Here is a 27,096-nt window from a genome sequence, read left to right as displayed (position 1 = left end):
CTTTTCAGGTCAGGAACATTGCTGAGCTCTTTTGTGTTCGCTACAGTGGGTAGCACATTGTGGGTGCTACCGGAAACAATCAATAATAATAGGTTTACTGATCTTGATAGTCTGTGTATCATGAATTTATGGCACATCTTATTGGCCAACATAACTTAGACACACCCTAAAATAGGCTGGCAAAGCTACACAATGAAATGAAACCAGAACAGAAGATGGTATGCAGCATGAATGAGTAAACGGGGGAGGGATAGCTCAGTGGTTTGAGCATTGGCCTGCTAAACCCAGGGTTGTGAGTTCAATCCTTGAGGGGGCCACTTAGGGATCTGGGGCAAAATCAGTACTTGGTCCTGCTAGTGAAGGCAGGGGGCTGGACTCGATGACCTTTCAAGGTCCCTTCCATTTCTAGGAAATAGGATATCTCCATTAATTTATTTAATTATTTAAACACTGCTGTAGGAACCTTAAGATTAGATCAAGAATTGCAAAAGTTAACTGTGAAGCCTTAAAATGTTGTATTAATATTGTCTGCATTTATGCAAATTTTCCTTTTAGAAAAACCACACTGAAAACTAAAATGCATGAGACTTATATAAACCACAAATAAATCAAGAAACATTACATGTATCATAAATAAGTATATTATAACTTTATTAAATTCAAGACATGACAATATTCAAAATAAAACAAAGTGAATAAAATCCTTTTGTTCAATACTGTACACGATGCAGAAATATCAGTGCATTTTCTATAGCATGTATTTCACCTTCATTTAGTTTGTACTAAAACATAAGTAAGCTTTAAAATAGCTCAAATAGCTCATTCAGCAGTTTAAACTGTAAACAGCTTGTTCATTTCTATTAGGAGGAGAACATTATAGTAATGGACCTCCATTAATGAGCACCTCTTCTCCTGTGCTTATCTATAAAAGGATAAATATGTGGAAGTATGCACAAGAAACAGCTAATGCACAAGTGTTGCATCTCCCCGGACCTAAATGGAACAGTGAGGCAGACTGGGGGGGGGGGGGAAACTGAAACAGAAAGAAGCAGTATTTGAAGCAAAGGTAGATGTGACTGACACGGTTTGTAAATGGAATCATGTTTAATTTACCAACAAACAAACAAAAACCACACAACCAGAAAATACTGAATAGAAACCAGAACACAAGACCAGCTTGTGTTGTGTTTCTGTTTATAATACAGTCAGAAATTTGTATACTAGATAAGGATGAAGTCATTGCTGACCATTTACTAGCAATTATGGATAGATCTCTTTCCCCTGTCAATTTTAGGGCACTAACATGCATTCCTTGGACCCCTTAAGGAGATAACAATGGGTGAAGGTTAGCAGTAGCTGGTCCAAGTCTCTGTTAGGCACGTGGCAGAATTTGGCAGATTTACCTGTTAGTGGGTGAAAGAATCCAAGAGGCACCATAAAAAAAAAGCAGAAGTCTAACCCCTGTTGGAAGCTACTTCACTAAATTCTACTTATATCCTACTAAGTTTTCAAAATATTGGAGATATTAAAAAACAAGTCTAAACACTTTCCAATACACTTCCAAGTCTTTGACATCTACTTAATTTCCTTCTAGCCAGGTTAGCACATCCTAGCTAAAGAGAACAGGGTTTGTTCCCAGCAATGCCATCTTCTGCAAAAGATTTTAAAATGCCACGCCTATCATTTTGGAAATGCCTGTGATATAACAAATACTGTACTTTCTTCCCTGATTTTGGTTTTAGATATCAAAACTGGATTTTTTCTTAATATGCCTTTACAAAATATATTACTCTAGGATAGTGTATAACTGGCCAACGTGGCTATGGTTACTCCATATGTTTGTATAAACGCTTTACAGTCTTCATTATACAGACCAAGACAGGCTTAGTCCAGACAAACAATTCAGAGAGATATGCAGCATAAGATGACTTTACCATTGATACTCCACTTTTCTGCTGAAACGGGAAGAATTCTATTACTTCATTATTTGAGAACCTTTCCTTGGATCTCAAACTTAGCAACATGGTTAAGATCTACTCCATCCTAAGCAACTATTGTGAATCATGTTCCAAGAATCTATGGAGAAACCACATAAGACAGGTGTTTTCGTTTCACGGGGCCAACCATGTCCATTCTAGCTTCTGAGTCCTGCTTTGCTGTGGCAACAGCTGTGGTGCAGTCACCAGACCAGGACGTCACTTCTGCGCTTGAGCTGATTTCTTCTGCTTCTCTGAAGAACTTCTCATACTTGTCCAGATATGAAGGCCTTTCAGGCAGCAGATAGTAGTGTGTTGAACTGGCCTTCTTACCATTTTCAATAATGGGAAGAATGCAAGGGACCCTGTTCGCAGATCCATCACTGTTTTGTCTTTGTAGAGCTTTGCTGCTGACATACTTAGGATCAGGGGCAAAGCTCTGTGTGGGAGGCATGACCCCATTGAGGTACAATGGCAGACTTTTAGGGCTCGGTGTACGGGAATTGCTCCGTGATAAAGGTTCTCTCGGGGGCACTTTGGGAGGCCTGTCTTCATCACTGTATGCACTAGAAGCGACTTCTGCTGACCACCTTCTATAATCCGGTTTGAGCGCCCTAGGAGGTATGGGAACCCTAGGGGGGACCTCTGGTTTGTCTTCATCAGAATTGGGAGAAGCCCTATTTAAGTGGCTAGATAGTCTCACTACTGGTTTATTAAACGATCCAGCTGGCCCTGAATGAGACCTTCGTAAACGCCGATGCTGCTGTTGTGGAGGAGGACATGGGGTTTGTGTACATCCATTTATGTTAGTTGTAGAGTTGGCATCTTCTGATTTCGGTCCTGCTGGGGCATCAAAATAGGCATAATTGATCTGTCCGCAGCCCCTAAAGCTCCGCCTACTTGGAGCACTGGATTTAAAAGGAGGAAGTCCATAATCATCTAACAAAAAGTCAGTGTCTGAACTCGTTAAGAATTCCACCTCTCTATCGACATCATCTGGAGAGAGGTCCTCAGAAATGGGCAGTGGAGGTAGTGGCCTAGAGCTGCGGTCATTGGAAGATGCAGAAGAAAACTGAGGTGGCCCACTCTTTGTTGGTGTATGAGGAGGCATCTCGTCAGAAACACAGCCCAAAGTTACCGACAGTTTGCTGAAACTAGGAACAAGATGATCTTCATGCTTTGAACTAAGCTTCTCACTTTTGGGACTAAGAGAAGATGGGCTGGATTTCTGAGGTGGGACCCTGACACAGCTTTCAGTAAAGCAGTAGCCATTTGTTGGTACAGGGTTTGAAATGTGCCCTAGGATGGGAAAATAAAGTTAAGAATGTCCATCTACATCCCCACCACGAATTTATGGCAGACGATCTAGCCATTCATTTGCCCCCAATTCAGCACTAGGAAAAATGCACCCTTAATACCTTAATTAACAAAACTCTTAACTACAGTAATCCCAAAACACACCTGCATAACAATATATTTATGAACAGCCAGCTGTTGTCTCCTACATATAGCTTGCTTTACACAGCACACTGCACCATTCCTAAGCAAGCCTCACAGCATGCATCCTCAGAGTACTCCTGGAGGGATTCTGCAAGACTGTGCACCCACAGAAAATGCCCCTCCTCCCCCCGCAGATTTCCTGTGTTTCCCTGCAGAAAACTGCAGGGAAGCGGGGGGGTGGGGGGGGGGAGGGAGAGGGTGACAATGGTCGCAGTTTTGGGGGGGGATTGCCCCCCTCCAAACAGATGTAACCCTGTGTGCCCCCATGCCTCACATGCCACTGCCCCACCCCTCATTCTGCAAGCGCAGAGCTGCCCAGCTGAAGGAGGCTGTGTCTTGGCTCTGACGACTCTGCAGCTGAATGCTGCCTCCAGTGTCCTACTGCCAGTCGTGCTCCCCTTCTGTGTGCTGGGAGTCTTCCTGCTTTCTAGTATGTGCAATGGCATGCGGTGTCCCCTCAGCAGCAGCTGGGGCTCCCCCGTTAAGCAGGCCCATCGAACCCTCACCCTGACAAGCCCTACCTCCCTACACTCAGATCCCTCCAATGAGTCCTCCACACCCAGACCTCCACCCCACTGATCCCCCACCAGCTGCACCTGGACCTCCACTCCATCAAGCCCCATCTCCCCACACCCAAACCCCCCCCTGAGCCCCAACTACCTTCACCTGGATCTCCATTGAGTCCCATTGCCCCTGCAACCGGAACATCTCAACGAGCCTGTGCATTCAGATCTTCCACTAAGCCACCTGCACCCAGATTGCCCCACAGAAACATCACCTGGATCCCCCCACATTAAGTCCCTCCACACTTGGATCCTGCTGGGCTGAGCCTGCCCATCCACACCTAGTGCACCTGTCACAGAGGGAAAGGGCCCTGGGGCATTTCTGGGGCAGGCCCAGTCCTTGCACTGTGTCAGGGTCAGGTGCAGCCTCTCACTGCCGAGTTTCTGTACTGGGGGAAGGTGGGGGCTTAAGGGTGATCTCCCACTTCAATGCTCCTCCTGTGCGCCCCACTGCCATGCCAGAGCCACATTTATTTATTGACAAATAAAATTTGCTGAATTTTGCAGAATTTTAAAATATTGTGTGCATAATTTTTAGGCACAGAATTCCCTCAGGAGTATCAAAGGGAGAATATTCAACACTATGTTATATATATATATATATATATATATATATATATATATATATATATATAAGACTTGTATTATAGCAGTGCTCCAGTTAAGTAAGACAATTAGAGACCCATGGCACAACTTACATTAAAACAGGGCTGTATCTCCAGGATAGGTGTTTTAACATGCAGTTGATTTGCCCCAACCACTTTGCAACTATTTCCACCGAGTTCTATCCTTGTGAGCAGGTTTTGCTAAATATCTGACAACACTCAGCTTCTTACACACTTACACTAAATATTTTCCTCAGAACAAATACAAGTATACTATTAAGATACTAGGCAAAAAGTCAGAAATACATTGGAAGGAGTCAAAGTAGTGTTTAAATTCTGTCACTAGAGGGCAGCCTGGTGTCTAAATTCAGAAAGTCTCTCCTACTGTAGATATTAAAAGGGACAGATTTTCTCCAAAACCACTTCCACTAAACAGTTTATATCAATACATCTCAGAATCTTCAGTGTACATACCAACAGATGTACAATTTTGCTGTGCTGATGGATTCAGATTATATGCCATCGCTATAGGTTCCATGTTAAAAAAAGTCCTGAAAAGAAAAAAAATATTCCAAGTAAGTGAACCAGTTATTGGGTCCACCTATGTCACATGCTTGGTAAGAACTCTCAAATCCATCTGCAAAGTTAATTCTCCCCACTTACTTTTCAAACCCATTGTGGCCACTCCAGCAGGTTTTCAGACTCCCTATGCCTTGGCCATTGTGGAGAAATCCAGTCTTTAATGGACTGCTCATCTCCTGAGCAGCAACTCCTGCTGTTGACATTGTGCCTTGCTCTGCAATGTCGCCAAACTTTAGAAATCCACAGTTCTGGCCAGGTATCCTGCAGCTTTCATTCCCTTCAGAGGAAAGGAGGGTGTAAGTACCACTAAGCAAACATGAGTGAGTCTCCCATTTTAAATGCCACCCAACTCTCTGAATTACAGTGACTCCTTTGTGCGAGGGCCCCTCTGGCCCAAACACCTGCTGAAAAGAAGGAAATATTTCACACATCACAGAAACAGAAGGGCAAACACTTTTGACTGTAAAAACAAATACAACAATTAGAATAAGTTCTGTAAGAGTTCATTTTGGGGGAAACATCAATCCAAAGATTTTCAAGTTTCAGTAAAACAGGTGATGAACAGAAGTTTTATGCCAGCAAATTCAGACCTTGTACACATACTGACAGTTACTCAGACACACCAATTTTGCCAAAACATACAAATCTTTGTATAACATCGTATTAGACAAACCTCCCTCTGTATTATTGTGATAAGGAGTCACTTTGCCAAGGGTTTTAACCTAAAAGGAAGCCGAAGCACAAGAGCCTGACTTCAAATGTAATCTTGTCAAAGACTCATTCTAATAGACTGAATATAAAGTGACTGCTTAAATCAAAGGTTTGATCACTTCACAAGTGTTTCAGATAAGATCATTATATTGAATAATCACTTTAAGTGTTAGCTACTAGAAATTCATTTGTCAGTCTCACAAGGTTTCCTGCTAGCATGTATCCCACAACAGTTCCAAGCTATGGGGTTGAGCAAATCTAAACAAAGTAGAGTCATCCTTTTCTATGAAGCCTGTTTTGAATGTGTGCACAATAGTTTAGTAGACACATTCACATTGGGAAACAGATGTTCTGGCAAACACTTGAAATTCAATTAGAAATTGTAATATATGGAATATGCTGCTTTACAAGGTTTTGCTTGTGTGAATCCACCGACTCTCCCCCCCCAATTTCTGAAAGATCAGCTGTACATTCTGGACAGTGGAGAAACTGCAACTCAGTGGACCAAAACTGCATAAAGTGAGGAGGATTAAATAGAACAAGGCAGGAGAACCTCAGTCTCCTCACCTGAATACAGACACTAAATGCCCTAAAATCACTTTAGAACAGACCCTTTACCTGTTCAAGGAGTACAGTGTACTGTTTAGGGCAAGATAAAGATGACATTTACATGATCATGAAGAGATAGATAGATGTTTACTGAACATGATCTGTTATACTCCACATCACTGGGTACTTGAAAGGAAATTCTCTCCAAAAAGTAAAACCAGACATGGGTTAGGGACCAGATCATGTTCTGGCATGCTTTTTAAGGGATACACAATGAATACCCTGTACTGTTGATTAGTTTGGTTCTCTCCCACCTCCCCTACCTTTCATTATTCCATCCCCTAGAAAGCGTGTTCAAGAATAAGTAAGGAACCTGCCTGTTCTCTGTCTAGAGAAAGCCAGTTTGTGCACAAGTTCTTACAAACCATGAATAGCCATGCACACATTTGCATCAATGCAATCAATGCAGGTTGTTTCTTTCTTTCTCCCTCAACCCAAGCGTTTCTTAGTCAGACATGTTGCCAGAATTTAGAAGGGAGAACATCAGCTTTGCTGGAATTGTGCAAGACTCGAACTCTGCCATTTTTTCTATGGCAGGATTGCACCATGGTCTTAAAAAAATATATATCTTTATTTCAGCTTTTCCCTTTTCATAGATACTCTATTGAAATAGACTATAAACTTCTTAACTATGAGACACACTACAAAGCAGCATTTATTTTTAACTTTATCTAGTTAATTCTTACACCACTAAATCAAGTTAGAGACACTCCTCAAACAATGGAAGCTAGGGTGGATAAAAATCTATGATTTAAAAATTAAATAAAAAAACATTTTTGTTTAATACATTTTTGTTTTTAAAAGTAAGCCAATTTAAAATTAAATTTGAAATTATGATAACTTACATTAAGGCATATATTAAAAAAAGTAAAAGCTATTATTAACCTGAATAAAATGAGTTAAGCTGCTTAAATAAACTTGCATAGCTACAGTGTATCCTCCTGGTTAGCAAAAAGTACCAAATTTAGCGTAAAGGCTATATTTAGTTCCAAATCAACATGTTTGAATGGTTACCAACCAATAAGATTAAAATTTTCTTTAAGAAATACATGGATATGTAATTCCAGAAAGTGATTAAAGCCATTCTGTTAGCTGATAACTAGCAAATGAGTTAAAGATAGATGAGACCCCAGTTAAAGTATTAACCTCTCGTTCTTTCAGTTGTACAAGCACAGACAGGGCTATCCACTACGGGGCTGAGACTGAAGTAGGACACTGATCCTCAAACTCAGTTTCATGTAGCATTAAAGACATGCCAATTTATATCACATTGGGCAAGTGTCCTAAACTAGAAATGTTTGTTCCAATTGGAGTTTGACTGCTTATGTCATGAATATGTGTCAACATTTTAAGTCTTCACTTGTTGCCTAGAGGACAGGTAAGGGCTCAATTTACTAGCTACTTCACACTTGTTAAGTTGTTAGAAGTGGCAAGAATTAGAAAATGTAGTTTAAAAATAATCCGTAGGCTAAAATACTAAGAATGGGTCCAAGCATTCACACTAGATTTGATTTACCCCAGTGTTTTCACCTTATTGTGCTTACAACAACCGGCAAGACCACAGAGAAAGTGTCTGTTGCAGTATTAAAAAAACAAGATGAAATAGGAAGGAGACTGGTGTTTAAATAGTTTGAAAGCACATGTAGAGTAGAGTGCTTGCTCTGATTACATGAAAAAGCCTGCAGGGATTGTAAGAGGACCAGCCTCCACCTGCTCCCATGCCAAAACCACTAGTAGTAATTAGTGTGTGTGTCAACCTCCTAAAATGCTGTCTAAATCTCAGCTTTCAGAGTGATTGTGCAACTATTGCCTGCTCTGAAATCCCCTTGGAGTTCTAAACTTCCATTTCAATAGACACTTAAATATTACACTCAAAAAGGTACTTCTCATTGTTTCCATCACCTAGTTTTCTGAATTAAAAAAATAAAGACAATTTGTACATTCATAAAGCCTACTCACTTCTAACAATAATCTCTTTGTGAATTCACAGAAGGTGACCTGCCTCTACATTTCAATAGGGAAATGTGAATGGACTGTTATGAAACTGTCCCAGCTTCCTACGTTCTTGAAGTGCGAGTAGGAGGGGAAGCAAAGGGCAACATAACTGCATGTTCTTCTTTACTACCAAGTCAGTTTTACCTTTTTGCACCCTGGGTTTAAAGAGTTTGTGCTACTATTTTAAAATACGTAGCAAACTGCTTAGCATTGTGAACTTGAAGCTTAGTAAAGAGCAAGCCCTGAGAATCTATGAAAGACAGCTGCATTAACTCTTGCTTTTGGATGGTACACTCTCAATAAGGTTACTGAGGAATACATTTGAAAGTCAGTATTGTTCATGGATTTATGACCAACATCAATTTGCAGCAGAAACTCATTTTACAGAGAAGCTGGGGTTATCATGTGACAGTTACTGAGTTTGTGGATTAGCAAAGATTTAATAAAATATTGTACTGTCATGAAATCACATGACAATTTAATTCATTTTACAAAATATAATAGGATATACTATCCATACCATAAATAAAGCTAAACTGCACTTATCAAAGTAACCAAACTACCATTTCCTTGGTTTATGATGTTTGTTGTGCAAATGAGTGAGTTAGCAAGTTTGGTTTTCACAATGGGTTTCCCCAGTTATGCTGATAAACCCTACTTGCATAGACTAAAGTGATTAGAAAGATACACAAATTATAATATTTTCAGGTCCTCACAGGCCTGTATCTAGTCAAGAAGCTAAATTACTATAAAGGAAAACTACAAATTAGTTCTTGCTTCAATCACTAAACTCGGGAGACCCAAGCTAAAGCAATGCAAAATAATGAGTTTGTGGCAGTTTGGTTAGCAATGTAACTGTACAAGGAGAGAATTAAATTTAAAAACATACTTCCCAGACCATATTGCCACAAGTATAAATATTTGGATGTTACGATAGCATACAATATATGGCATGCCCTATGTAGATTTTTTTTTAGCAACTCTCCTTCTGAAAAAAAAAATCTATGCACATACTACAATTACATTGCAGCTACAATATTTGTTTTTCATATCTGAACAGAAATTAAAATGTGAATTTCCATTTCTCAGCTCCAACTCAATCTATTGTTGTGATCTTGCAGCAATGTTTTATCAACCATTTTTTCTGAAAGCTATAGAACATTTAGATACCTCAGTTATTTATTTATTGGCATTACTGTCAGGCAATCACCATCACAGTACTCAAATTACTCCTGGGTGAATTCTGTGCCACTGTGCATGCACAGAATTCATGTCCCCCGCAGATTTCTTTGCTTCCCCACAGAAAAATGACTGACAGGGAAGCAAAGGGAAGCTGCAAGAGCAGTCATGCACCACTCCTTAGCAGCACAGGTACAACATTTCAGGCACCCAGAGCAGCCAGCTGAGAGGTAAATCACCACGGGACTGGGGCACCCCAACCAGTGGCTCCTACCCTGAGCCAGGATCAGCTGCTAGTCCTAGCTTGGATGGAGGCAGGAGAGGACAGGACTTTCTCTTCCCTTGCAAGAAGTAGCTAGGGCTGTGTTAGACCAACCCCCAGAAACCTCCCCCAGCTGCAGGAAACTCAACATCCTCCCCTGCTTCCTGCCCCCATCACTCCTCAGCTGTGGGGGAGGGGTCACTGTACAGGGAGCTGCTCCCACATCCACTCAACTCCTGTGCATCCAGACCTCCCATACTCAGACTCCCCTGCCAACCCTCACCCGGTACATCCAGAACCCCGCTGGCCCTCCATGCCCAAACCCCACCCCACTGAACCTCAACCCCTGCATCTGGAGCCTCCCTGAACCCAGACTTCCAGCCTCTAGACCCCCCACCCCTACACCCAGATCACCCCACACTGAGCTCCCTGCACTCAAACCATCAACCTGAGCCCCCACATCCAGACCCCACCCCACCAAGCCCCATTTCTCCAGCACTCAGATCCGCCCCCCCACCGCTGAGACCCCCACACCCAGACTCCTCCGCTGAGCCCCAACAACCTTCATCTGGAAGCCCCTGCACAGTCCCATTGCCCCTGCACCTGGATCCCCTGCCAAATGAGCCTCTGTGCATCCAGATCCCCCCCATACCTAGACCCCCACTGAACTGCCTGCACCCAGATTGTCCCACACGGAATCCTCTCACCCCACACTGAATCCCTCCACACTTGGATCCTGCCTGATTGAGCCTACCTGCCCCACACCTGACACAGAAGGGCATGGTCCCTGGATGTTTCTGGGGCAGGCCCAGGCCTTGTGCGGTGTCAGGGTCAGATGCAGCCTCACCGCTGAGTCGTGTCCCAGGGGTGGGGCGGCTGCAGGGTGATCTTCCACCTTCATGCAGCCAGTGGCCTTGCTCCCCACTGCCATGCTGGAGCCTCTGCATTTATTTATTGACAAATAAAACTGGTAGAATTTTAAAATATGGTGCACAGAATTATTAATTTTGTCATCACAGAATTCCCTCAGGAGTATCAAATCATTCTGATATGCACAGGAGGTCAAACTGTGCCTTAAGAATGCACCACACGTAATGGAATTGGATGCAATTTGCAGTGAAAATTGTTGAATGCCTACAAAAAACCTGGACAGGGATTACACCCTGTAATGCTACCTGCTGATCATGCTCTATGACAGTGTTTTTCAACCACTGTTCCGCGGCACACTAGTGTGCCGCGAGATGTTGCCTGGTGTGCCGTGGGAAAAAAATATTAAACCATGCTTGAATGTCGGAACTGGTTACTAAAATTTTTGAATCCCACCACTGATGTTAAGGACTATAAATAGCTCCGGTGTCACACTTTCTTTGTGTTTATTTGATTCCTATTCAAGAGAATTACTTTATATATAGTCAATATAGGCACAGAGTTAAATTTTTTAACATTTTCTAATGGTGGTGTGCCTCGTGATTTTTTTCATGAAACAAGTGTGCCTTTGCCCAAAAAAAGGTTGAAAAACACTGCTCTATGACATAAGAAGTTAAAAGCCGCATCCATCTACTATACATTCTCAGAAGGAAAAAAATTGCTCCTTTAAAAGCAGTAAGAACACACGTTCTTAACCTAATTTTGCTCACCTTGCCACCACGTATCATTAACGAATCTCAGAAGCAATTCATAGGAGGGGCACATTTTTGTCATACAAGTCATCCGTTCAGTTTAGCTCTTCCTTATTTGACAATATGATGTAATTTCCTCCTATAATATACTTTTAGAAGGAGATTTCTGTTAATTTGGAATGATAGCTAACCCTTTGTGCAGTTTTTAACATTTAACCATTTCAGATCCTAATTAGAAAGCCTATTGCTGTTACTATTTAATCTACTTCCTGAAACTCATGGCATACTGTAATTAGGCTTTGAAAGTCTAGTTTCTCCAGTGGTCATTATATAATGCCAAGAAACCCACATCCGGCAAACAATCCTAACAACATGGCTTGTTTAAAACCATTTGTTTTATACATAATTGTATCTTATTTGTAGAGCACCATAAGTGTCCTCAGTGCTTTTCAGAATAACAAGACAGTCTCTAATCCACAGCTGTGATCTAAATCACAGACTAAAAATTCAAGCCTTTATTTGGATTTTTCAACTATGAGCATCAATCTTTAGGAACATTATATAAACAAAACAGACTTAAAATATATTGGATAACCCTTAGACAAACTGATCTCTCAAGCACCTGCTTTGTCTCATCAATCTTGAAAAGCTTCATGGACGAATCATGTTTTAGGGAGAGATTTGAGTGAAGAGAGTGGTAGCTTGGTGCACACAGACAGGAAGACTGATCAAAGCATAAAGGGCAGCAAGTAGGGTGAAGATGACAAAGGAACAAATAGCAGCTTGGAAAACGATGGACAATAGGTAGAAATAAAAGCAGAGATGGGCAGAAGTGGAGTTGTGCAGAAGCTTAAAGTTGTGGCAGAAGGAGAACAGCTAAAGCAACTAGAACAGCTGTGGGAGAAAGTGATTTTTGGATAGACTGAAGGGACTTTTCTATTTGCCATCTACAGGGGACTTAGCCCAGGTTTAACTGTACTTAATTTGGTGATCCAAAAACAGTATTTTGGGGAACTTCTAAATTGCAGACTAAAAACTAACAATTAAGTAGTGAAATGACTGCCCTGCCTCTGCTTGTCAGATTTCAGTCTCATGCTCAGCCTTGGTATACAGCAGTGGTTCCCAACCTTTCTCAACTACTCTATCCCTTTCAGGAGTCTGCTTTCAGCTCTGCTTTCAGCGGGGCTTTCGCTGGAGCCCCAGGAGGCAGGGCTTGGGCTTCAGCATGTATCTTAGCTTCATGGGGCCCCTTCTTGCCACCCCCTAATGCAGGCCCTGCATTTGCAACTGCCCTAAACCCATCCTCCGGTTGAGAAACATTGATACTGTAGATAGAGCAGTATAAAGAAGTCATTGCTTATATGAATTTTTAGCTTGTACTGACTTCGCTAATGCTTTTTATGTAGCCCGCTGTAAAACTAGGCAAATATCTAGATGAGTTGACATACCTCCTGGAAGACCTCTACTGCTGCCCCCCACTCCACTACCAGGGGTATGTGTACCCCTGGTTGACAACCACTGCTATAAGTATCATGAAGTCTTACAGTGGATATAGCCAGCTCGCATTAAAAAAAAAAAAAAAACACACACACACCTTAACACCTAAATAACTATACTAAATTTGATAAATTCCACATTACTGTACCAGAAATTCAGAATTAAGACTTTTCACTTCTACAATACCTCATGTGCTGGGAAGGAGGGAAGGTGAGGGTCTTGAGTCAAAACTTTAATTTCTCTCTCCAAAAGAAAGGTGTTAACTAAGCCCTAAAGAAACCTGTCAGCTTTCTGTCCAGGGCACACTTGATGAAAGCCTATTAGATTATTTGGATTTTAAAGGCAACTTGCAAAGGACAGACAAATGGGTTTTGTGGCCTTTTTTAGCTTCTTTATGGTACATAAAGAAGGCCTGAGAGGCTTGGTTAAAATATTCTGCTTGTTTTCTACACAAGAAATGCAGACCACATCTGCCCTGGAGAACTCTATGGTGGTTGTGGAAGTACTAAAATAACATCAAAAGAGACTAAAAGTGGGGAGACTTCAGTTTGGCTATTTAAAATGTAGGTTTGTTTTTAACTCCTGTGTCTATTCAGTATTTGGGACAAAGGCTGTCTTTGTTAAAGATTCACACTCTCCTCTTCCTCCCCTTTCCCCCACCCCTTCAATTAATGTGAATGAGCTCACAATAAGTACCGGAGGCAAGCCCCCACTCCCCTGCCTCCCTATGCCAAGATTAGGAAAGTCAGATCCAGCATTCCCAACCTCTTCAAAAGGTAAAGGCCGTCTATATTGGCAACTGAAGGACAAAATAGTGTTAAAAAAACCCACCCCTCAAAAGACAAGTTTTGCCAACGAATAGCGCTTTGCCCGCAGGAGAACCCTCCTGCTGACGGGGTACAAGTTTTTTGCCGGCAGAAACACAGACTTTTCACTGTGCCGGGGGGGGGGCTCGACTCCCCCCAGCTCTGCCCTGGCCCCGCCCCCACTCCAGCCCTTCCCTCAAGGCCACACCCCACCTCTTCCAGCCCCCTCCCCCGAGTGCACCATGTTCTCCCTCCTTTCCCCTCCCCCCCCCCCAAACAACTGATTGCGGCGGGCAGAAGGCACAGGGAGGGAGGCGGAGGTGCTGATCCATAGTGCCTGGCAGTGGGCAGGAGGCGCTGGGGGGAAGGGAAGGGAAGGTGCCGATAGGGGGACTGCTGGTAGGTGCTCAGCACCCACCATTTTTTCCCTGTCAGTGCTCCAGAGCACCCGCGGAGTCTGCACCTATGGGTGGGAGAGCTCTCTCCTGCCAACAATCAGCAGCTACACTGCGCGCCTTTTAGTGGCGCAGCTGTAGCAGCACAGATGAGAAGAACACTCGGAGCTGGTGGAAAGAGTGCCTCTGAACACTGGTTTGCATCCTTCAAGCATCGTACCATGGAATGACAAAGATTCAAAAGTCTGCCAGTGACCTTGACTCTCAGAGCCTTTGCCATCCAATATACCATCCTTACCTGCAGACCAGGAATAACAGATCATGGTTAAATTATACTATTAAGAACTCTCGAGCTGTGGATAAGTTACATGAGACCACTGACGTTTCAAAGCCACTATACACCATTCATATTGTGCAATTAGAGTAGTGTGCATTCACAGGAAGTGTACAGAATGAAGATATATGTTATACATAAAGTGTACAGTGCTGTCTTTGGTTTTGAACATTACAAACGGGCTATTTTGAAAAAACAAAAACAAAACCATGAGCCCATATTGAGAGCTAGATTGATTAAGAAAATTTAAGTCATCTTAAATTAGTATGCAAAAGGAAGCATCTGAACCAACAAAATGCTTTCAGTTTATTTAAAGGTTAACAAATCAACTAGAAGGAAAAAGTTGCTACTACCCACTCTGATGGTTCAGTCCAGGGGGAAAAAATTATGGCAGAGTTATAACTCCTGAAAACAGAAGTGTGTAATGGAAATACTAGACCTATAACTAGCCACATTAAAGTGTGCTGCAATAAGTTAGACAGTAAAAGTGTAAAGTGTAACTAGTTTTTATAAAACTAAATTCCAAAAAAACTTCCTTTCTATGGTGCTTACAAAGTGTACATATTGGTGCAGACTTTTAAACTATACATTTGTTTTCTCTGTAACTTCTACGGCTTGGTGATAGAGTGGTCAATTGCAAATTCATGTAAAGCTGTACCTGCAATTTCAATTACTAGCTTTCAAAGAAACAAAAATAAATCATCTTTTTCTGGCTCAGTTTCTTCATTCAGAACAGAAGGTTTTGTTAATGTGCCAACAAAATTTTAGGATGAAGAATGGGGGCCTCAATGCTGGTGCAATACTTAAGCACATTGAAGTCACTGAGTACTGATGTGAGTAAAGTTACACATATGCCTAGGTGTTTGTAGGATCATGGCTTAAAATTGGAACTTTTATATACTGTGTATTTTACTACTTGGCAAAATTAATGTAATTAAATTGCCTGCAGTATGCTCAAATAGCACTATAACATCTAGTATGAGGCCAGGTTAAATAATAAACATTCTCAGGAAAATGTCTCCCCATCCCATTCTAAAATCCAAATATTTAGTTAACCATTCCACTTGAATACCTTATTAAATAATAAGTTAGAGTAATAATTATGAACAAGAGAAGCAAGGGTAGAAAGGAGACAAGTGTCATCTTTTTTGGATCAACAAAAGTAAAAATCACTAATTTTTGGACCCAAAACATCTCGTCTTCAAATACTGGCAGGTGACTCAAAAGTTAGGTGATTTTGTAACTTAGTTTGTCCTATAACATATCATTACAAACTTAATTTTTTTCTTTCAGGACCACTGTGACTAGTCTGAAATAAGGTAAACAATTAATGGTTAAGACTGACTAAAAGACTTCCCTTGCCTTCCAGAGAACTTGGAGCTAAAGTTTTAGTCACAGGCCCCAAGCTGTGCTATGATCCCAGTATCTGTAATTGAACTTAGGGGAGCACTTAAAGCAGGGGTTCCCAAACTGTGGGTCAGGACCATAAAGTGCATCATGAACCCACTTTAATGGGGTCCCTGGGGCTGGTGTTAGATTTGCTGGGGTCTAAGACCAAGTCCTGAGGGCTTCAGCCCTGGGCAGGAGGCCAAAGTTACATACCCCCTGCCCAGGGCTGAAGCCTTTGGGCTTCAGCTTTGGCCCCCCAGCCCAGGGCGGTGGGGCTCAGGCTCCAGTCCTCCCTCCTGAGGTCATGTAGTAATTTGTGTTGTCAGAAGGGGGTCTCGGTGCAATGACATTTGAGAACCAGTGACTTAAAGTACAAATTATAAAAAAAAGTTAAGAGCTCCGGCATCTCTAGACTCTTAGCCCTAGGACGCAGTCCAGCCTGTGGGAAGCCAAATACGCTCTGCTAGAGCCAGGATAAAAACCGACCCTGAAGAGCCCTCGCGTTAAACCGTCCCTGACCCGCAGCGCCGAGCGCCGCCTGTCTCGAGGGGCCCGGAAGCAGCTGGGCACTTCGGGCTTCAGCCTCCCCTCCCCCGACAGCTGCCTGGTCACCAGTCCCGCCCCACCGGGCTGGCAGGTGCACCTGAAAACACCCAAACGCCTCCGCACAGCTGCGGCCCCAGCCCGAGCCACGGGTGCGTGACTAACCCGCCAGTCACGGTCCTGCCGGCCCCGGGAGCTGCTCTGCCGGCGCCGCGGCTCACCCACTCCAAGCGCGCTGGCATCGCCCGGACAACGCGCGCAGCCCCTGCCAGCCGCGGGGCGCGACGCGCCTTCGCTCGGCTGCCCGCGGAGGCTCCAGGCCCGCCGCGCTGCGGGAGCGGCCTCTCCCCGAGAGCCGCGACTGCTCAGTCCCGGCGGCCGCAGGCTCGAGGAGCCAGAGGCCCCCGCGCCTCACAGTAGGGCCCAGCTGCCATGGCAACGAGCGCTCCCGCGAGCGGGGGCTGGAGCAGTGGGGGCCGAGCCCGGGGTCGCTGGTGGGGCAGCCCTGGAGCGCCCCGCTGGGGGCTCCTCCCGCCGCAGCCACGGGAATCACTCACCCAGACGGCGCCCCGGCTCCGCATATCCCTGCCCGCCTTGGGGGACACTGCGCGTGCGCCACACTCAGACCCCGAGTGCCCCACTAGTAAGTTCCAAGTAAATTCTGCCCGCCCGCGGCTCGCTGCCGCCCTTCTTATACTGGCCCAACACTGTAGACCACGCCCCCGGCCGGGCCGCGCCCCCCGCCGTCACGGGCTCGGAGATAAGATAAGCCTTAAAGGGGCGATGGCGGGCGCCGCGCGGGGGTGCGATTCCGAGGCAAGTTGACGTGCGCGAGACAGGGTCACGCCGGTGCGTGGTCGGCCAGTGGCACGTGCAGCTGCGCGGGCGGAGGGTTGCGCTGGCAACGGCTCCTGTGCAGGCTGCCTCCTCGTCTGGCCCTCTTCTTCCCGCTACAGCACTGTCCTGCTCGGCGCCAAGTTGCTTGCATGGACTGCCTCTGTGCAGCGCCCTGCACAGCCAGCCCGTGGGTGCTACTGCTGTGCAAGGGACTAATGCTCAGAGCGCTGCCCCCATGGTCTGTGCCTATGGGGCTAGAGGCAGGATGGCCTAGTGGGTAGGGGAGAAGAGTGGGGTTCAATTCTCTGCTTTGCCACAGAAGCCAGGTGACCTTGGGCAAGTTACTTAGCCTCTCTGTGCCTCAGTTCCCCATCTGAGGAACAGGGTTAACAGCAGTGCCCAATCTGACAGGTGTTGAGTGACCCTACGGTAGCCTGTGGAATGCTCAGCTACGGCATTAGTGAGGATAAAGACAGATGTATAGAATGCACCACTTTTGTTCATACAAACGTATTTCATAAATTTGACCCTGTTAACACACAGAATTGTAGGACTGGAAGGGACCTAGACAGGTCATCTAGTCCAGTCCCCTGCACTCATGGCACGACTAAGTATTATCTAGACTATCCTTTACAGATGTTTGTCTAACCTGCTTTTAAAAATCTCCGATGAGGGAGATTCCACAATCTCCTTAGGCAACTTATTCCAGTGCTTAACCACCCTGACTGCAAGTTTTTCCTAATGTCCAACCTAAACCACCCTTGCTGCAATTTAAGCCCATTGCTTCTTGTCCTGTCAGAGGTTAAGGAGAACAGTTTTCCTCATGTACTTTCATGTACTTGAAGACTTGTTATGTCCCCTCTTGGTCTTCTCTTCTCCAGACTGAATAAACCCAATTTTTTCAGTCTTCCCTCATATTTTCTAATAATTTTTGTGGACAAATTCAGAATCAATAGTATGTTGACAATTCCCATCTTAACATCTGTCTTTCTACAGATATGACCAAGATCTCATAATGCCTTGAAGAAAAATAGATTTTAAGTCTAGAAGGGACCATTAGGATAATTCCATCTGAACTCCTGCATAACACAGACCGTAGTACCTAACGCCCCAAAAATCTGCATCAGTCCCATAATTTCTGCTTGAGCTACAGCCAGCATATCTTTTAGAAAGGTCTCTAGTCTTGATTAAAAGACTTAAATAAATGGATGAAAAGCAGCTGACAAGCCTAAACCAGGGAAGACAGAATTGATATTGGTAGGAAGAGACAGACATTCTGGAGAGGTGACTGAAACCTTGTTCTCAATAGAGGATAAAATTCTAAGTCATCTGCCCATCAAGGAGGTGTGCATCATACTGTACTCTTCTCTGTTGCTGGACAACACAGACTGCAACAGCGATGAGGATGACCTTTTCCCATCTCCAGGTGGCCAGAATATTCTGCCCTTTGAGACAATGACCTTTCCATCATGATCAATGTCTTTCCTCAGTTCAAGTTTAGATTTCTGGTGGTGAAAATGAAGGCATTATGGACATTCAACATGTATAACATATAGCCACTGGCACATTAAGAGACTGAGAGCACATCACTCTAAGCACCACATGATCCACTGGCTTCCTATTTATTTCTGGGTCCACTTTCTATTAATGTCATACCAAATTGAAATCCTCATCCCTATCTAGAAATCCCCTAAAACACATTTTGCTATCCTTACACTGTGTAGTACCTTAGTATTGCTTTCAGTGGCACTACTTACTGTGAATAAGGGGGCAAAGTAGGCCCTGGTTATTAGAGATTGCCTCTCCAGTGCTACCCACTGAGAACATTGCATTCTGGAAGAACTTTGCAATTGACAGAGCCAAGATGAGACTCTTGGGACCCTGGGACAGAGTTTTCTTGATGGTCATTTAGACTGCAATCTCTGTAGGGCAGGAATTTTTTTATTTTATGTTTGTATAGTGGCAGCACAATGTGGCCCCAATCCTAACTGGGGCAATAGCACTGTAATATAAATAATAAGTAGTAAGAAGATTCCTGACAGTGGAACTCATAACTGCAGGAGACCAAACTGAGTGTTTTCAGAACACAATGCAATTTTTGGAGAAAATGCCCCGCTGTCCTTTAAACTACATTTTTTTTCACATGACCAGATACGGAGAATAAGGTGGGAAAAAATTAGGAAGAAGATGATGAATAGAGAAAAAAAATGAAAGAAGCATGGAGGATTGGAGAGGGTCAGGTCTCTTTGGACAACTTTAGCTCCTAGATATCATGGCATACCCTTTATTCAGTTACTACAAGCCATGGCAATGGGAATGTTAGAAATAGAAAGATAACCAGTGGTGAGCTATAATAATTATAATAATAATAATAATTAATGGAGATATCCTATCTCCTAGAACTGGAAGGGACCTTGAAAGGTCATCAAGTCCAGCCCCCTGCCTTCACTAGCAGGACCACCAGCTGGAGCTGGTTCGCAAGAACCGGTTGTTAAATTTAGAAGCAGGCGTAGAACCGGTTCCTAAAGGGGTGGGTGGGTGAGCAAACTCCGGTCTGCGGGCCACATCTGGCCCGCGGGCCGTCCTGCCCGGCCCGCCTGAGCTCCCAGCTGGGGAGGCTCCCCTGGCCCCTCTCCCGCTCCTCGCAGAGCCACAGCGCACCGCGCTGCAGGCGCCAGCGCTCTAGGCAGCTCGGCAGCTCCTGCTGCTTTGAGCGTCATGGTAAGGGGTGGGGCTGCGAGCTCCAGTGGCTGCGCGGCATCCTTACATAGCAGCATGGTAAGGGGGCCAGGCTGGGGCTGGGAGGAGGGGTTGGATAAGGGGCAGGGAGCAGTTGGTGGGGCCAGAGGCTCTGGGGGGGGGGCAGTCGGGACGGGGAACGGGGAGGCAGTTAGGGTGAGGGGTCTCAGGAAGGGGTGGTCAGGGGACAAGGAGCGGGGGGGTTGATGGGTTGCGGGTTCTGAGGGGGGCAGTCAGGGGCAGGACGGGGGTTGGGGTCAGATGGGTGTTTGAGAGACAGGCATGTGGAGCTTGTACTCACCTCACGGTTCCCTACCGGGTCTTCGGCGGCGGGGGGTGGTGGGTCTTCACTCGCTCCGGGTGAAGTACCTGCTGCCGAAATGCCGCCGAAAACCCGGAGCAAGTGAAGACCCCTCCCCCTCCCGCCGCCGAGGACCCAGTAGGCAACCGGTTCTTAGGATTTTGGGAGCTTATCACTGAAGATAACTAGTATCACATTAGCAAAAAATATACGCAGGAAAAATGGATAGAGCCACAAGAACAAAGTAGAGACTTTCTAATTTAATAGTCTCGGCTATCATTTTTAATTTTCTTCCTTTGGGAAGTCAGCTGTCTAAGTTCCAAGAGGTAACTGCATCGTTTGTTGCAGCAGGTGATGGTTTATTAGACCAGGCCTCGAATCTAGGTTTTGTTTTTCTTTTTTCTGTAGAGGCAAGTGAGTAGCTGACTGAACTACTGTGCAAGCTCATTTCAGGAAAATCTGCATGAGAAGGGAATGTTCCATGAAACCCAGGGAACAGAAGCCTCATTGTTCCACTTTGAGGATTTTTCTTCTTTTACGCTATCCCCTTGATGTGCCTAGCACACCTTGATTGTCCATTGATACTAATAAAGGTAGTTAATCCTGCTTTAGACTAGATAAACTGTTGGTCTCCTAGCAGACTGGCATGCATGCATGCAACTCAGGGGTACGTTGAGAGAGGCTAGATATTTTAAGAAAACATCATCTTCAATTTCTTGTATTGACCTTGGTTTACAATTTCCTCTACTCAGCTGCACTTTATAAAGTCATATTTTACAGTCAGCAGCCTTCAATAGCTGCTAATGTCCTGAGAATTGTCCCCTAGGGCAACATTAGCTGCGTCTTTTCTGAACATAAGAACTAAAATGATTAAAGCTTCTAAATGTCAAGTTTAGTAATAATGCTCTTCTATTTCAATAGCTCCTTTCATCCACTAGGATCCCAAAGTACTTTACAAATCTGGGTGTGATCCTGCAGTCCTTACTCAGGAAAATCTCCTGTTGAAAGGCACCATATTTAGGAATCACTTCTCTATCACTGTAGGAAACACAGCAACACTACATAACATGGTAGGGCAGGGAAATGAAGGACAACACAATATCCAGTTGAAATTCACAGAGAATTTTAGATGGGCAAAATAATCTAGGTTAAACAATTTTTTTTTTTTTTTTTACTTTACAAAAAAGTACCACATCAGTTTTAATGACCCCAGGTGGCCAGGACCTGAGTTTTATGTCTCATCTAAGAAACACTGTTAAAGGGTTTTTAATATTGCAGTAGGGTGTTTTGAAATATTTTGACATTTATAATTACTATTCACTGCAACTGAATCCACATTAATCAACAATGCTAGAGAAAGATGCTACAGTAAATGTTTAAAGAGGTTATTAAAGAAATAGGTCAAATAATTCTCAAACTTCTTGCAGATTGTTTGAGTTAACACTTTTAATTATGAACTAGTTTGTGTGTTTCCAGCTGGTTTATGAGTATATATACACACATGCATACACACACACACTTACAGAAAAGTCCTCTGGAATTTAATGGACTATATTACACAGAAAATTATATCCCTTCTACAGATTTCTATGAAATAATTAACAAACCTAAATCAAGGTTAGCATTTTATATTAAGTTCTGTAGGAAGTTCTAAAGTCGTTTCTGTAGAACCTATTACATTTTTATAGAATCCTATTTGTTAAACCCTACTAAATTCTACAGGATTTTTTTTTATCAAAGTATGGAGAGCCACAAATATGATTTTAAGTTTATGTGCTTATCTCTTTCATTCATAAGGCTGTGGGAAGGGACGGTGCCCTACCTCCCAACTTGTTAAATTGGAATAAATATTAAATGAAAAGCCATGTGTTAAAAATACCCCTACACTGTTTCTGTGCCACAGCTATATGCTTAACTGAGATGACAACTGTCACCTAAATTAGAAGGCATCACCAAAGACATATGTGTAACTATTTTGCTACCTCCAAACCCGGCTGCTCCTCTCTCATGATCTGTCCTTGAATCCTCTGTTCAGTGAGGTCTGTCCCAACAGACAGAAAGCAATTTGGCACTGGATTAATCATCTGTTTGATATTTCTCCTTGTGTTTCTCAATTGTCTTTATCATTTGCTTCCACTGTAGCTTCAGTTCTCTGCTTTTCCTTTGAGGCTTATTTCTTTACTCAAATCCAGTTCCTGACTTCTTCCTAGTGAATATTGCCAGATACCAAACACATATTTCCTGGAATTCTCTCTAGTTCCTAATTTCACTTCCAGAACTGTTTTTTTCTGTGTTCAACTTAATAACCATTATTAGTTATTATGGGGAAATGCAGAGATTATTTATTGATGGCTCTGTAGATTCATATTACCCCCAAAAATCCAAGAAAGTAATTTCTGTAAGTCTCATTGCAAAAACAGTTAGTATTTCTGCCCTCTAAAAATACTTAAACTATTTACTCAGCATCTTTCCTGAAGACTATTCAGAAACCTGTATTGTGACTCATTAGTTAAGCCACCAGGGTGTGCTCACTCTCCCTAAGTAATGGCAAACCCTTCACTAGGAGATTCCAGAAATTCCAATCTCAAGGCCCACAATGCAGTGGAATATATACACAGTGTAACCTGTCTGTCCATCCAATCTAGAGGAGAATGTTATATTTCTCTTTACTGAGCTCATCACAAAGGGGATGGGACATTTGTGAATTTCATATGCTTTGTTCACAGTAACAGTTGCTTTATCTTTGGAAAAACTGATTTTGTTCACTTAGAATAATTTGCTTTTTTCTCTATGCAATAAAAATAATTCTGAAGGGTCCTCTGTTTTCTTCATGCTACTGAGACACTGAAAATGAGAAGTTTAAATTGTGGTCACTAAACCAACAAGGGCCTAAACTCATGGGACTGAAGTATGTTGAGGATGCTCTCATTAAGGTCTGTCTCCTTTCTCCCTCTTTCAGTGATAGAGGAAAGCTTTGGTTTTCTTTAACTGTAAGAAGAAATAACCTAAGGGTTTTATTCTCAACTAATTTTCTGAAACTGTGTGCTCATAAAGGTTTAATCAATTAAACTTCCCTGTATTGTGTTTCTTTTGTCCATGGAATGAGCTCTTTATTAAGGAATTGGAAGAAATCCAAGGCTTAAAATGTCTAGTTAACTAACCAGCATCATAACACTTACCGACCAGGAATGTAAATCTTAACTGTGTTGGGGCCACAGTATGTAAAAGGGATTTTATTTTTGGGAGGAGTTAGGAATCTCGAGCACTCAACACCTCCTGGACTTTACCTACATAGTAACTTGCTGAAAACTGAACTAGTTTTGGCTGGTACACCCGGCTATTTGTTTCATACATATCTATCTATTTTTTGAATGAGTGGTATGCTGCCTAATTTTACATTTAACAATGAATTTGAGCATAAGCTCTTACCTTCTGTACATGCAGCAAGTGAGCTAAGGGAGGAAACCATCCTAAACTGTTTCTTTTGTTAATTTGCCATACACTGAGTGTTGCCATAACAGAAAACACTATTTGTTTTTAATGGTACCATATAAGTTCCTGAAAAGGAAAATGCATGTCGCCGGACCCCATCTGTTCCTGGATTTTTGAGAGTTCTGGCTTCACTGCCATCTAGAGGCTACCCTTGGGAACCTTCCACAATCATTGTAGTGGCTTGCTTGGACACCCCTTCCCAAAGTTTCATGCAATGATTAATCCATACTGACATGGAAAGTTTTGTTGGAATTCTTTGTATTGAGACATGGAAAGTTTTGTTGGAATTCTTTGTATTGAGAATCCTATAGGAATTCTCAAGAATGTTGTGTCAATGTTCTTACTTGGCACATTAGGATGTCTGTGTAGACAGACCCAATGGAACAATAATAATTAATGACAACACATTGCGTTTCTACAGCACCTTTCATCTGAGGACCTCAAAGTGCTTTACAAATATTAATGAATTGGATATTAGTAGTGATGACATTTGGAAAGCAGTGTGCAGTAAAACTATTTCAGCAAATAACAGGTTGGCCATTTCCTTGTATAAAGCCAAATGCTGCACTCCTAGTACCAAATGTATGTGAGGGTATAAAAGGTAGCACTCACAAAATGGTATCCACCAGCAAGTGCTGCTAGCTTCTATTTGATCCAGAGAAAACTCCAAATGGTAATAAATACCCCCTGGAGGTAAGAGTGCCTGATCTCCTTTTGTAATATAAAGGCAAGAGGAACAATGAAACCAACTCTACTGTGCAAATCTGCAGTTGGTTTCTCTTTTATCTTCCTTTTGGGGCAACCTATATAGCAGGGGTTGGCAACCGTTCAGACGTGATGTACCGAGTCTTCATTTAAACACTCTAATTTAAGGTTTTGTGTGCCAGTAATACATTTTAACGTTTTTAGAAGGTCTCTTTCTATAAAATATAACTAAACTATTGTTGTATGTAAAGTAAATAAGGTTTTTAAAATGTTTAAGAAGCTTAATTTAAAATTAAATTAAAATGCAGAGCCCCCCAGTCTGGTGGCCAGGACCCGGGCATGAGAGCGCCACTGAAAATCAGCTTGCGTGCTGCCTTCGGCACACGTGCCATAGGTTGCCTACCCCTGCTATATAGCTTCCCTTCAATGGAAATAGACGTCCCGCTTGGACTCTTATTCTTATTGGTGGATGGCTCTGTTATAGTCCTTATCACATAGATCTGCTGCTATGGCACCATAAAAATAAAGTTATTAATGAGAAAGGGGGGGGAGTGGGAGGGTTTTTCTTCAAGTTAGTTGGATGCATGTGAGAAATAATGAAGAATTTCTCTAAAGCTGGGTGTGTGCACGAGCAAGCGAACTGGTTTTACTTTATGGAAAGAGAGAAAACATGGAAAATGAAAGATGGGACCTAACAACAGAGAAAAAGAGCAGTGAGGCAAGGCATTCAGTTGTGTTTGTGCACTGCACTATGGTGAGGTGCAGTGAGGGTTGGTCCACTGCACTGGGGTGAGATTCTGCAGTGCACTGCATTGCATGGGGGTCAGTTGTATTACAGGGAATGTAGTTAGTGATAGTACATTGCAACAAGGTTTGGTGCACTGCAGGAACTGTATTCTATTTACTGCTGGTGCACTGCACTTGGATTGCAAATAATTCTGTTATGAATGGAGCATTGCACTAAGGTGTGGTGCACTACACTGGGGGCTGTCAGGTGACTACATGTTTCTGTTGAGGGGGATTTGAGTAATCTGAAATTCACTAGAAATTAACCCCACCCAACCCCCATTCTGCATATATGCATTAGGCAAAGAGTTTTAATGTGTACTTGCCTTGCATATGGTGCTAATAGCTCAGAGTGCTATTATCAGGGATCAGTGCAAATAGAACATCTTTGAACTTCGGAGTGCTGATTTTACCCTGATAGGACTTTCTCCTGGATACATCCCTGCAAGGTCTCCATACCTTTATCAGTGGGTCCACTCTCCTTTCTGAGCCATTTTAGAGGATAGTTAGGAGCCAACTGGGTATGGCCTTAAATTTCTCTCTGCTTTGGGCCCTCAATATCTTTAACAAAGTCCTGATTACAGATTTGTGGCAGTGGGCTTTGGAGGCTGTTTTCCATTTTACTGGATCATGACATTTAGTGATGACACCACTTATTGTTGGAACATACAAGAGATTATTTAGCAGTGATAGTAATAGTGTCCGCTCTTTCTGAGTCACCATGGTGATTGCTATGCTTAAGAATTTGCGTGTTCAGATGACAAAGTTAAGAACTGTTGTCTCTACTGCATTTTTGCAATGTAAAAATACTTCAAGACTCTTCTCTTCCTCATAACTCTATACACATTTATAAACCACTTAACACCATATTATCAAATTATGTTAGGGGCAAACCCAGTGGTTATAAATACTCCATATTTCTATAATTTCTCTGTCTCTTGAACTCTGCATTAAGTATGTGAACAGCATGGTTTGTTAATGCTGCTAATGACAGTTTCTGATTAGCAGTTTGATAGTGTAGAAGGAAGCTTTAAGTCCCATATCTGGGTTATTTTGCAGTTACAGGGAAGCTTGCCTTTTAGTTAAAATTCACAGGCATTTTATTATTACAAAAACTGGGAATATCCTGGACTCCCATTTCTGCTGAAGAGGATGATAATGTCCCTGACCCTATGTGTTGTAATTGCTGAAGATAGTAGAAACACTGTTTCTGACCCTCTACTTTGATTAGCCATGCTCCAGATTCATTACATCACAGTCAAATCCTTGCTGTTTATTCCCTAATTTTTACTTTCCTGACTTACTAACGGGGCAGATCTTTTCCATTTTCTAAGTGAGCAGAATTTTCATGTGCCACTTCTAGTCATTTCTGATGACTCATGAATCTAAACAGCACTCTTAAGAGTGTTTGAAAATAAATGCTAAAATCTCTTTTAAGATTGCAACATGATGAATCAAAGCCAATCTTTCTACCAGATTACAGTTCTTTAACATGGGAAATAGAAAGCTTTATATTTCTGACCTCATTTCTCTTTTTAAATATAGGATGTCACATATACCTTATTGCACATTAATTCTGTGGATAACAATTTCCTTTGTGACCAAGCCTTTATCAATAGTAATCTCCTTGTTTTGCAATACTGGCTGCTATAACATTTCTGAGCCTTGCAT

General features: G+C 42.8%; 1 protein-coding gene across 1 annotated transcript; it reads right to left on the bottom strand.

Annotated features, from left to right (window-relative positions):
- Window positions 1-1,085: 1,085 nt before the first annotated feature.
- On the bottom strand, window positions 1,086-17,226 carry ERRFI1 (ERBB receptor feedback inhibitor 1). The gene is made up of 4 exons (XM_065421241.1): window positions 17,123-17,226; window positions 5,308-5,503; window positions 5,119-5,195; window positions 1,086-3,275 (listed from the first exon to the last, which is right to left on the bottom strand). The coding sequence occupies exons 2-4, from the start codon at window positions 5,427-5,429 to the stop codon at window positions 2,077-2,079; spliced, it is 1,398 nt and encodes a 465-aa protein (XP_065277313.1). The 5' UTR covers window positions 5,430-5,503; window positions 17,123-17,226; the 3' UTR covers window positions 1,086-2,076.
- Window positions 17,227-27,096: the final 9,870 nt, after the last annotated feature.

Source organism: Emys orbicularis, chromosome 22 (assembly GCF_028017835.1).
Source record: "Emys orbicularis isolate rEmyOrb1 chromosome 22, rEmyOrb1.hap1, whole genome shotgun sequence".
Classification (NCBI taxonomy): domain Eukaryota; kingdom Metazoa; phylum Chordata; order Testudines; family Emydidae; genus Emys; species Emys orbicularis.
Note: the sequence above shows the minus strand (reverse complement) of the source record. Positions and strands in the feature narration are given on the sequence as shown.